Source organism: Xiphophorus couchianus, chromosome 2, assembly GCF_001444195.1.
Source record: "Xiphophorus couchianus chromosome 2, X_couchianus-1.0, whole genome shotgun sequence".
Lineage (NCBI taxonomy): Eukaryota > Metazoa > Chordata > Actinopteri > Cyprinodontiformes > Poeciliidae > Xiphophorus > Xiphophorus couchianus.
The window spans coordinates 4,936,409-4,949,925 of NC_040229.1; the positions used below are offsets into that span (position 1 = coordinate 4,936,409).

At 44.1% G+C, this 13,517-nt stretch overlaps 1 protein-coding gene across 3 annotated transcripts in view; it reads left to right on the plus strand.

Moving 5' to 3' along the window:
• Positions 1–13,517, plus strand: part of cdh13 (cadherin 13, H-cadherin (heart)) — a 299,673-nt gene that overhangs the window by 105,875 nt on the left and 180,281 nt on the right. For all 3 annotated transcript variants that reach the window (XR_003597525.1, XM_028033098.1, XM_028033112.1), the window contains one exon: positions 5,898–6,109. Coding sequence is in view for 2 of the 3 variants with exons in the window: in XM_028033098.1 (XP_027888899.1) it covers positions 5,898–6,109 (212 nt within the window). In the remaining variant the exon portion in view is untranslated. The remainder of the gene's footprint in view (positions 1–5,897; positions 6,110–13,517) is intronic.

Below are 13,517 nucleotides of genomic sequence, written 5' to 3' on the forward strand. Positions count from 1 at the left end.
TACAGAGTAGTCTCAGCATTGAGCAGATACTCCTCAGTTTTAAAACTACAGGACTGATAGTTTGTGTTTTTTAAATCCGATATGAACAGATGTTTCTGCAGTTTGTTCTGGGTTGTTGCAGCTCGTTATCCGGTGGAAAGTTTCTTTATTCTCTGTTTCTCAGCGGAGGGGAAGGCCGGCCTGACGCTCCAGCTTTGTCTCGACAGAAATCGTCTCCGTCTCTCTGGCCGGTTTCATAACCAGCTCTCCGCTGAGTCTGTTCCTGTTCGCTCGTCTGCCAATCCGCCGGACCGGAACGACGGGAAGTCTCCACCAGAACCAGCAGAAACCAGAGCTTTGGGCTCAGCTGGTTCTCCGGTTCGGAGCCGGAGCAGAGTGTCAAGAAAATCCGAGCTCATCCCACTTCCCCATGCTGGAGATTTTAGTTTAACAGTAATAATAAATAAAGTTATCTTTAAAATGAATCACTCAAGTGACATCAAGGCCCAACAGTAGACTTAAGTGTCAATAAAATAAATCTAGTTGTGTGTGTTGTTTTTGTCTCATGCAAACTTTGCTTTAATTCTACTTTTTTCTATCTAATCATAAGAAATCATAGTCAGTCAGAGAGAGTCATTAAACAGGAAAAGCAGGTTTCCTGGAAAAAGAGGAAGTTTCCAGCCTGCAGATTTATAAAAATAGCTGAGACTATTTTAAAGCATGAAAGTTTTAAAAAATTAAATCTAAACATTTTGAGTAATTTGATAAGATTCAAAGTAAAATACTTATATTAATATTGATTTACTTGTAATAATACTTACACTTATATTTGTGAGAACACTTATAAGAAAAACAAGTAACTGTAACTTTAGTAGTAAATAATTAGAATCATGTATTATTCTTGGTTTCTTTTCAGAAAACATCTGTAATAACTCACATTAAGATCATAATAAGAGTAACTAATAAGTTATGGTTATAAAATCATAAATGAATGATAGATCAGAGAAGCTGAAGAAAATAAATGTGATATAAGTTATGGTTATAAAATTATAAATGAATGCTAAATCAGAGAAGCTAAAGAAAATAAATGTGATATAAATGTGATTTTGACATTGAACTTGAAATGGTGTAAAAGGTTATAAAACTGCAATTAAACATCACTGATATGTTGGAGGTAGATGGTAGGTGAAAGGTGACAGGAAGGGAAAAAGGGGAACTAACAGGAGAGCAGAGATGATCAGCACCTTATATGGAAACAGGAGGTTGAGCAGCCCTGAGACATTGGCACAGACATCATGACATGATGTCTCTTAAGACAGTGACGGATATGAGATCATCTGTCTAAGCAGACAGATGAACCCTATATAAGGTGGGTGCAAAAGAGGAACCGTTCGTTGGATCCTCCGGGCAGCTTCGAGCCAAGATCGAGATGGACAAAGAACTCTGCAGCTGAAGAAGAGCCGGGGCCACGGAGCCGGAGACTGTCCTGCACATGGAGACCAACCCGTCTGGCCCACAATCTGTGGCTTCGAATCGCACTTCTCTCATCGGCTGGGTTCTGACCCCAAAGACAAAGATGAAGACAAAGACAAGGAAGAAGAACTGGTGCCTTTTTTCCTGCCAGCACCAAGTCCTGTGTGACCTCAGCATCCATGCGGAGAAGAAGCTCATCAGACCTGCGGAGATCCTGGCCTTCGCCGATCAACATCTTCCTCCTGCTGCCACACCTTCTTCGTCGTCGTGCCAGGTCTGGGGTTCGAGGCGCCAAACTCCGTCCGTCTCTCTCAAAGGTTCCCTTTTTTAGTACTCAGTGTCAGCAGTAGGGAAAGATAGACTAGATGATTGATTTTACTTATTTGATTATTTCTGCTACTGAATTAAGCTGTACTGACCCTTGCAAAAATGCCTTACTAATAAAATATTTAGCATAAAGAAAATCTAAAAGATGTTGTGGACATTCAGTTAATGAGTCACCTTAAAGTTCTTTGATGGTTGTAAAATAGCTATGATGTTTGATTCCGGAGAGGAAAAAGTGGAAAATGTTTTTAGGTTGCTGGTAGCCCATATTTAAAACATCATTCTTGGGACTCGCCCGAGTTACTAAAACCTACCTGGTTCAATAACAAATGCAAGTTGTAAAATAGAGAACGAGCGACCGTTAACAGGTGTGCTCTGTGAAACTAGTTGGCTGTAGGCTGCTCAGTCTGGCTAATTCACAGGGGGAAGAAGGGTGGGACACCTGGATGTAGGCCGTCAGATAACCAGGCGAATCGTTTCTCGAAACCAGCTTAAACAGAGTTTACTTCAGTTCTGGACAGGGTAAATCCCAGCAGATTTAGGAAACTCAACGGACCCGTTAGACGGAGAGCTGGTAGCACATCTCCCCTCTCAGAAGAGGAAGTACGAGAGTGAGAGAGTAGAGACAGAAAGGAGGGGGGGGGTGTTGCGCAACAACAAGAGAAACACTTTATGCTCTCACATAAACACAGAAAACATCACAAAAATGTCAGAATGTCAAAGCTTCTGTTAGCACGAAAACATTAGAAATATAAAATTAATCCGACCTCAGCCTTACAGACAGAATGCTACAGAAATGTTGCATTAATTAAAGCATTTATTTCCTGAAGGCTGGATACTGTAATTTATTAAACATTGTAGAGCCACTGTACGTAAATTAGCCCTTTGATAAAACAGAAATTAGAATTAATTGTTTCTAAACTGTGTTGCTTTCACCAGATTTCATCTTCATGATTACTGACTGTTTTTCTCCAAACTAAGGAGTGGAAGTGAACCTCGACCTGATCACAATCTGCAGTTTTCTACCTGTTGCTCGTTGTTGTCTCGTCAGGTGTAAAACTGAAACCACAAAGACAACAGTCACAATCAATCAGAATTTATTCAAACAATCAAATGCATAAAATCACACCAACAGACCAACAAGACCATCTGATACAAAAACCCCAACAAAACATTAATTACCTTAGAAAAAAATGCAAAATACGAAGACGCATCTTCAGAGAGTGCTGTGGTGGACAGGAACAAACAAAGCAGTTCCACCCCAGAGATCTAAACTAGCTGTTTCAGTTCAATTCTTTTTATATCAAAGTTAAACATCAATAAAAACCAAAATAATTAAGCTAATATTTCCAACAGCTGCCAAATGTTTGCTGGTTCGAAGCCAAGTTGGCCTGAATGAAACCTGCAGAGATCATCAGAGTTCCTCCTAAAGTACTGATAACTCGAGCAACGGCGTTATAATAACTGGACGGCATTCTTCATTAAATGCTCCTTTAGCTCTGAGCAGCGATGAGCTTCATTACATCCGATTATATCGGCTTCAACGTGAATGGAGAACAAATCGCTCCGTCTGGTCTGATCCGGTACGTAACGCTCCGTCTGACTCTGTACGTAACGCTCCGTCTGACTCTGTACGTAACGCTCCGTCTGACTCTGTACGTAACGCTCCGTCTGACTCTGTACGTAACGCTCCGTCTGACTCTGTACGTAACGCTCCGTCTGACTCTGTACGTAACGCTCCGTCTGACTCTGTACGTAAGGCTCTGGTCTGATCCGGTACGTAACACTCCGTCTGGTCTGATCCGGTACGTAACACTCCGTCTGGTCTGATCCGGTACGTAACGCTCCGTCTGGTCTGATCCGGTACGTAACGCTCCGTCTGGTCTGATCCGGTACGTAACGCTCCGTCTGACTCTGTACGTAACGCTCCGTCTGACTCTGTACGTAACGCTCCGTCTGATCCGGTACGTAACGCTCCATCTGGTCTGATCCGGTACGTAAGGCTCTGGTCTGGTCTGATCCGGTACGTAAGGCTCTGGTCTGATCCGGTACGTAACGCTCCGTCTGATCTGATCCGGTACATAACGCTCCGTCTGGTCTGATCCGGTACGTAACGCTCCGTCTGGTCTGACCCAGTACGTAACGCTCCGTCTGACCCTGTACGTAACGCTCCATCTGGTCTGATCCGGTACGTAACGCTCCGTCTGGTCTGATCCGGTACGTAAGGCTCTGGTCTGATCCGGTACGTAAGGCTCTGGTCTGATCCGGTACGTAACGCTCCTTCTGGTCTGATCCGGTACGTAAGGCTCTGGTCTGATCCGGTACGTAACGCTCCATCTGGTCTGATCCGGTACGTAACGCTCCGTCTGACCCTGTACATAACGCTCCATCTGGTCTGATCCGGTACGTAACGCTCCGTCTGGTCTGATCCGGTACGTAACGCTCCATCTGGTCTGATCCGGTACGTAACGCTCCGTCTGGTCTGATCCGGTACGTAACGCTCCATCTGGTCTGATCCGGTACGTAACGCTCCGTCTGGTCTGACCCGGTACGTAACGCTCCGTCTGACCCTGTACGTAACGCTCCATCTGGTCTGATCCGGTACGTAACGCTCCATCTGGTCTGATCCGGTACGTAACGCTCCATCTGGTCTGATCCGGTACGTAAGGCTCTGGTCTGATCCGGTACGTAAGGCTCTGGTTTGATCCGGTACGTAACGCTCCGTCTGGTCTGATCCGGTACGTAACGCTCCGTCTGACCCTGTACGTAACGCTCCATCTGGTCTGATCCGGTACGTAACGCTCCATCTGGTCTGATCCGGTACGTAACGCTCCATCTGGTCTGATCCGGTACGTAACGCTCCGTCTGGTCTGACCCGGTACGTAACGCTCCGTCTGGTCTGACCCGGTACGTAACGCTCCGTCTGACCCTGTACGTAACGCTCCATCTGGTCTGATCCGGTACGTAACGCTCCGTCTGACCCTGTACGTAACGCTCCATCTGGTCTGATCCGGTACGTAACGCTCCGTCTGGTCTGATCCGGTACGTAAGGCTCTGGTCTGATCCGGTACGTAACGCTCCGTCTGGTCTGATCCGGTACGTAACGCTCCGTCTGATCCGGTACGTAACGCTCCGTCTGGTCTGATCCGGTACGTAACGCTCCGTCTGATCCGGTACGTAACGCTCCATCTGGTCTGATCCGGTACGTAGGGCTCTGGTCTGATCCGGTACGTAAGGCTCTGGTCTGATCCGGTACGTAACGCTCCGTCTGATCTGATCCGGTACATAACGCTCCGTCTGGTCTGATCCGGTACGTAACGCTCCGTCTGGTCTGATCCGGTACGTAACGCTCCGTCTGATCTGATCCGGTACGTAACGCTCCGTCTGGTCTGATCCGGTACGTAACGCTCCGTCTGGTCTGATCCGGTACGTAACGCTCCATCGCCTCCCAATTAGCAGCAGCAGCGCTAACTGGGAGGTGATGGATGCTGCAGGCCCAGTGGGTGTGAGAGATAAATATGAATATGATGAGGGATAACTCCTGGTGTAGTGGGACCAGACAGGAGTCACTGCGTGATGCGTTTGTGTTCCTGTGCATTTAAATAGTTTTTTCTGTGATTTGTCTGCAGCAGGAAGCCGGAGGCTTTTTAAAATTTTTTAATTTTTTAAAGGTTTTATTGGCTCTAGTGGCCTTTGTTTGATAGTGAATTGACAGGTAATGAGAGAAGGTGGAAAACATGCAGTAAAGGTCACCAGGCCGGGAATCGAACCTGCGAAAGTCGCGTTGAGGAGCACAACCCACAAAGCTCTGGGTTGTGCTTACCACAGCGCCCCCAGGAAGCCGGAGGCGGTAATGCGTCCAGACAGGGCAGCTTGTGACGCTGCAGCAGCCTCAGTTGGAGCTGCTGACGTTCCCTCTGAACATGCTGCTCTTTGCTCCGTTGCGTGTTTTTCCTCCGGCGATGTGTTTATATCTAAGCATCCTGCTTCATGTGTTGTTTGACAGCCTCTCAGGTTCTGCTGTGCGCCTCGGTGACTGTCATGGCCGCCGCTCTTCCTGCTGTTGTGTTGTTTGTAATTTGCTGGAAACACTGTCACAGCAGTGTGTGTGTTTCTTGCAGTGGAGTTTGATGACTGCGCGGGGAACGAGGATGTGTCGTTTGAAGTGTCAGACCCCAGCTTCCACGTGGACGGAGACCTAAACCTGGTTCCCCACCGGGACATGGAGTCCTGCGGGCCGGTGCTGCTGGTCCACGGCTTCGGATCGCAAGCAGACGACCAGGCGCAGGTGGACGTCTCCGGACTTCCTGTTCGGTCAGAGAACACGCTCAGGGTGAGTGTCTTCAGCTCAGTCCTGCCTCTCCAGTTGACGTGGAAACTGGAAATAATGGTTTATGGTTTATGGAGAGGATGTTTTAGATTAGATAAACTGGCAAATTCTTTCACTTAAAACAAGACATTTTTCCATGTTGTAAGTGAATTTCATTTTTTATCATTATAAAGGAAATATTGACTTCAAATAAACTCTTATGAAAACTAACTTAATAGTTAGTTTTGTAGTTTTGTCTTATTTTGAGTGTGCTGAGACATTTTGAGTGGAAACAAGAGAAACGATTCTTGGTCAGATTTAGCATTTTTGCACTGTGTATCATTTTGACATGAGCTCTGGTGACGGCTGTTTTATTGAAGAAATATAAACAATATGATTCTGATTGAGAAAATATGATAAACACATGACATGATTAAAAAAAGAAAAATCCAGATGATGTTTTAAAGAAACATGATTCTTTAAATCGATCAGATGAAGCTCCGTATATTGAGACGGGTGTCAGGCTGCAAAATCAGTTCAACTGTATTCAGATGTCATAGAAACATCCAGATATTTAATCTGGTGCTATGCTGAGCAGACGCTCTGTCTGCGCTGATGAACATCACTGAGCTTAGCATCACTAAGACATGACTGCTAAAAACAGCTGGAAAATAAAAACTCTACCATCCGACTCTGTGTCTTCATCATCATAAATCCTTTTGTTTCAACATTTATATTTATTACTCGGTCAGAATAAAATGGATCTTCCTGTCAGTTACATCTCAGCCACAAAATAATCCATTTATTTCTCCAAATATTTCACATTGAGTTGCAGACAAAACGCTGCAGACAGAAAAATGCTTGAGGGAGAAACTCTGTCAGCGAGGCGTTCACAGATCATTCATGTGTCAGCCATCTTAATTGCAAATGTAAGAAATTAAAAACGAAGTTGATCAAATGTTTGGAGGCATCTGTTGCCAGTGACACTCCTGCATATGTTCATGAATCCTAATCATGTTCAGATGGGAAGCCCACTGAAGCAGCTTCAGTTATTATCCATTAATATATTTGCATCACCTGAAAGGTGCGGCGTGAAGACGACGCAGGATTCCCGACTCATTTCAGACTGAAACGGTTTGCTGGTTTAAAGTGAAGCTGTTGGCTTCACTTTAAACCAGCAGAGACTTTATGTTCAGCGATAAAGACAGAAAGAAAGACGATCCGTCAGTCAGGCATCATCATCCTCACCATCATCATCCTCATCTTCACCATCATCATCACCAACATCCTCATCTTCATCATCACCATCCTCACCATCATCGTCATCACCATCATCCTCATCTTCACCATCATCATCTTCATCATCATCATCCTCATCTTCACCATCATCATCCTCATCTTCACCGTCATCCTCATCACCATCATCCTCATCTTCACCATCATCCTCATCTTCATCATCATCCTCACCATCATCATCCTCATCACCACCATCATCATCATCCTCACCATCATCATCCTCATCACCACCATCATCCTCATCATCATCCTCACCATCGTCATCCTCATCATTAGTTGGATGAAATCTTTGAGACAGAATGAAGAATCTGTTTTAACTAAAAGCTCCTTCCAGTTAAAAGTAGCTGTATTTTAGATGTACTAAATAAAAATCCAATAGAAATATAAGTTTAGGGGCGATCTGTGGTAGCGCAGCGGGTTAGCACGCCCCACGTTTGGAAGCCTTAGTCCTCGTCGCGGTTTTGACTCCCGGTCCCGACGACCTTTGCCGCATGTCTTCCCCCCTCTCCTCACCCTCCTTCCTGTCTGCCTACTGTAGAAAAAATACGAGCCACTAGCGCCGCAAAAACTCTTGGGAGAAAAAAAAGAAAGAAATATAAGTTTACATATAAACACTGCTGGGACTCATCCTGACTGTCCAACTGAAGAAGAGCTGCTGACCTTTAACCCTTCAGGAGGCAGACAGAGAATCTGAGATGGTTCTTCATGCAGCCGAGTCCAGCTGCTCTCTGGCTGATTTGTGCATTTAGGGATTTAATTTATAGGATAGTGTAACCCGCAATTAGTTAGGGACTTTTATTTTTGCGGGCCCTCTTCCTGTGTTGCCCCAAACTCTGCTAGCTTATTTAAAGCCTCCGTCGTGCCGTTTGACCTTCCTCACCTGTTTTCACTGTGATTGTGGCTCCAAATCTCTGAATCTACTGATTTATTGCCTGAGTTGTTGGCGCTGTTCACCTGGAACGTCACCGGGATTCTGTCACCGCTCATTGTGGCTAAGTCTCTTTGAAAAGGTCGGGGTTTGTCCTGTTGGACCAGATCCTCATCTGGATCTGAAGAAGGAGAGCTAGAAAAGCTAAGCTAAAAGCACTGCCTCCTGTTTTTCATTCACATCTCAGGTCTTTTAAAGAACTCTCTTCTGATGCTGCTTTTGTAGCCGCAGTTAGCTGCCTAGCCCATAATGTTACAATAGCTATGCTGAAGAATTTGCTTTTTACATGTTTTCTTCTTCCTTTTGGGTCTCTGCAGCTTCTAGAAACAACCTGACCTCTAAAAGATCCTCCAGTCGTTTATGTTTTTGGTGTCTGGAAAACGAGCCGTTTCAAAAACCTCCTGGTTGTTGCATCATAGTCTGCCCTGTTACCTAGCAACCCCAGTGAAGCGGTTCATGTTTAGTTGTTGGCGGGAAGCCGCTGCTGCATCCTGGATGGATGATCAGGAGACGGACGGTGAGACGAACCGCTCTGCATCTTTCTGCAGCCATTTCACAGGAACAAAGTTTAAATGTTTAGCAGAGACATTAAAACGCTGAAAGGAGCTGAAAACAGGAAGTGAGGAGGTGAAATGATCTGAGGTCTAACATCAGTGATGAAAGTTTGGTTTTCCTTTTCTTTGATTAATCTAAAGTCTCTGCAGGCAGAATGATTGTTTGCGTTTCATCCCAAAACTCGACTTTATCTGCTTTGGTTCATGTGACGCTTCGCTGGGGGACGATTCCAGAAACCGGAGATCCGGAGATCCAGCAGAGATCATCCGCCTCTCTGCTGCAGGCTGCAGGAGTCCTGCTGCTTCTCTCTCCTCCATGAGGAGGCCAGCTGCTGTTTCTGGGTGCTGCTGTGGATCTCAGGGTTTTCTGTGGATCTCAGTGGTTTTCTGTGGATCTCAGTGGTTTTCTGTGGATCTCAGTGGTTTTCTGTGGATCTCAGCTTTTCTTCCTCTGTTTACATTTTCTGAGGTGACATTTTCATTTAGTGAATTTTGTGATCATGTATTCTGCTGGAGACATGAGATTTCTCTGTCAGGTAATTGGTGTAGCACTTGGGGTCACAATGGATTATCCTGACATTTAATATAATTATTTGCCGCCGCGGTCCCCAGGAGACGGATTCTTTGACTCCGTCATGTTGCCGTCCTTACATCTCGCTCTGCCGGCTTTAGCAGATTTAATTGAATTTCTCAAATGTCTTAACAACTCTCTGAAGGATTGAGATTAAATTTGGACCATGCTTGTCTTCCTGAAGATGAAATGTAATCACTGCTGATCCTCCGGCTTTAAGACACGGAGACATTTATGCTCTGATTGATGACAAAGTGTCACTATGGATATTGACCAACGTCCTAAATGGCTCAGCTGCTGTTTGCTCAAAGTGTTTCTTCCTGCAGTTCATTAAAGTTTCAACTTCATGGAGATTCTTTATGATCAACGCAGCTTTCCAAGTTAACGGTTAGGACTGAAGAACCTGCATGATAAATGACTTATTTCAGTGCTGAACGAAGACAGTAACTCACTGTAATAGTCCATTCATTCATTCATTCATTCATTCATTCATTCATTCATCTACATTATGGGTTTCCAAACTTTTTGTCCCAAGTGCAAATAAATGAAATGCATTAAATAAAGTATTTTGATTTTATCTCGTATCTTTTGTTTTTCTTATCCAAACTTTCTGGACTCGATGGAACAAATTTATTCCCAGTATGAAAACAGGATTGTGTCATTTTTTCCAAATGCTCTCTGTATTTATCTGAGTTTAATTAGATAAAAGTCTGACTGTCAGTAAAAGTCTCTGGATAAACAGTTTTACTTACAGCTTGGTTATGAACAGGTGAACATATTGTGTCGTATTAAACATTTTCCATTGTAAGGAAAGGATGTCATTAATAATTCAACCCTGGTTAAGAATCTCCATCTGCATCCAGCAGCTGGACAGAAATCTGGATCCGTTGTGAAACTTTTAAAAGATGAATAAATAAAAAATGTTTTGCTCCAATCTGATGGTTGAAGAACTTTAACAACAGATTAAAAACTGTAAATGTCTTTGTTGTGGATTTAATAATTCAGTAGCTAGAAGGATTTTTGAATTGAAAATGTTGCTGATTTTGTTGGTAGTTTTTAAGATAATTGACCTTTGACCTTTGTTAATTAGTGCTAGCCAGTTGTGCCTAATAAAGTGGCCAGTATGTTAACATATGGAAATCTGCTGCCCAGTTTCATCCGTTTGGTTTGGAGATGAAAGCTTCATTTAGAAAATGATTTCGTCTTTACGTCTTTCATCTCTGCTTCAAAGTTTCCTCCGTCTGTCTTAAACGAGACGCGTTCACCCTTTCATCGCAGAGCGCCTCGGTTACAGGACGCACTAAGGAGGTGAGGGAGTGAAACAGCTGGATGAGAGAGCAGGTAACATCTCTCATTACTCCACCATCATTCTGAGACTAATCAGGAAATCTATTGTTTGTCCTTCTGTCCACATCCTGCGCCGCCTACGCTCTTCCATCGCTCCACCCGAGCTGCGCACCGTCCAACGTCTCTTCAGAGCAGCAGAGAGAATTTCTAACCAAGTCGCTGCGTATTTAAAATCTTGTTTCAGTGACTGATGTACTCAAATCCCACTGTCTGAAATCTACAATCTGAGATCATATTTGTGGTCGTCAAGCTGCTTCAACGCGTCTTTGCTGTTTTTCAATGATCTCAGCACTCAGATGCTCTCTCTCTTCTTTTTTTTTTTTACAGCTCATTGTCGTGTTTGTGTTGCCGTTGGATTCATATTTGCCAAAACCTCCTTTTTGTTTCCCGCCTCAGGCAGAGCGGAAATATTCCAGTGTGGCTGTATTGGCAGAACAAATGGCGTTGTGGTGGAAACCATTGGGCTGTGATAACTGATAAGTGCCTGCAGTGGAGGTGGAGAGAATCAGGTTGTAATTTGTCAGCGCTAGTTTGGTGTAACAGGCCCAGAGGGAGATAAGTGACTGATGAATGATTCTTATTATAAGCAAAACTCTGAATTTAATGAGTAATTTATTCCCCCCTTTTTTGCAACCGATCAATATGTGAATTAATGGAAGAACGCATTTCAATTTAACAAGTGCACGCTCCAAGATACTCTCTTTCCTCTCTGTATTGTTCCTTGTTGTTTTGGCAGCACAGCAGTTGTGCAGAGCATTTCTCTGCCTTCAGGGAGCATAAACAGGCAGCTTCAAATGTAGCAGCTGATAAGACCCAAAATAAAAGCCTGTTTATTGTTCTTTTGTTATGTTTTATATATTTTCCATGTGCTCAGGCTGAAATGTAATATTGCATCTCCTGTAAAAGCCTGATCCTGCAGAGGGAAACAGATTTGCTGTAAGCCGGCTCTCAGCGCTCAGCCAGGCTTTTGGGACGACGACGACGACAAAGATGTGACATACTGCCAACATAACAACACAACATAAATCATCTTTCCCTCCTCCTGCATCCCATCATACCAAACACTGCTAAAAAGCAGCACAACAAATACAAACCCTGAGAAGGTAACTGAGTAACAGTTACTTAGTTACTTAATTATGAGCAGCATCACAATCAGGCTCAATGTGTCCATTTCCTAATTATCCACCAAGAAAAGGTTCCACTCATTTTAACAGGATCATTTAATCATTTCTAGCATCAATGGAAACCACTTCGACCTTATCAGTCTAAAACCGTGATCTGTTTGTTGCTGTCAGATAAAATCCTGAACTTTGTTTTCTGTCGTTTGCAAACCGTTTTCCTGCAGTTCGGCTGCAACACAAAATGCATCTTAAAACCGTCTGAAAGCAACGTAAAGGTCAGCAGCAGAAGTAGGTCATTGCATAAAACTTTTGTTAGGTGGCGGCTACAGAAGCTAAAATTGGAAGGTGAGGAAGGTGAAGCCTGGGCTGCTGCTGTGCTCCAGCTGCACATCGTCACAGGGAGCAGCTCTCCAACACAACAAAACCAATAAAAAGATAGATTGTAATTTTCTGTTCAATTTGCTTAACAGCCCAACCATGTTGACGTAAATATGATGTTTTATAACTTAGAGGACTGAATGCAGCCGCTGTGAAGAGCAACGCTTGCTCTGAAACAAAGACCTTCACATTATACCAGATGTTTAAAACATTTATTTAGTGTTTTTATGTGTTGAAGTGATAAAAGTCTTACTTTGAATTTTAGAAAATATCTTCAGACTCACAGTTTGTTAAACTTTTTCACATTTTCACTTCAGTATATTTTAATTTCTACAGGACAAACACAAAGTAGAGAATAGCTTTCTAAATTTAAATTAAACTAAAATCCTGGATAGATGGAGGGAGGGAGGGAGGGAGGGATGGAAGGAAGGAAAGCGGTGGTTCTTCTTCAGGCCAAACTGTTGGCCAGGATGTTCAGCACCGTTTGGTCTTCATTCTCCTTCTGTCTTTCCTTAAACGGTTTTTGAGCTTCCTGTCAGGTTATGATGTCATTCCTTCATCAGGAACAAACCTGCACTGTTGCTTTAACACAATTATTGGAGTTTGTGTCTGAAATGTGATTAACTGTGTAAATGTGAGGTTTGATGCATGGATGTGTTTCAGTGACTCATTAAGAGCCGTAATGGAGCTGGTTCCTTGTTTAAATGTATCCCCGGTGAATCAACCCGGCGCTGCTGTCACCGCCGGCCAGCGCCGGCCTTGATGTCGGCCATTTCTCTCCGGGTCTGCAGCACGTTGTCACAAATGAGTAATGGCACTTCTCAATATAGCGGTGTGGGTAAAAATGGCAGAATGGACAAGGACACGACTTTGCTGCTGCAGGAGCTCGTAGCTCCGCTGACAGTGACAGAGATTCCCTGTTCTCACACACACAGGCCCACACACACACTCACACACACACACACACACACAGTGTTTACTCTGAAGGATGGATGTGAAGCCTCCATCCCGCCTCATGCTGGCCAGGTTCAGCTTTCCTCTCTCTGCGTCCTGAAATCCCCAACAATCACCTGGAGGACGAGAAGCAGATGCTTCAGTGCTGCCAGGTTGATGGTGCAGCAGTAATTTATGAAAAGTACACATTAAAGATTCATCGCGCCCTTCTCCTCCAGTGTCACCGTACTGTACGAAGACTGTTCATCACACAAACGCAGCACAAAGAGGGAGAGTGAAGGGA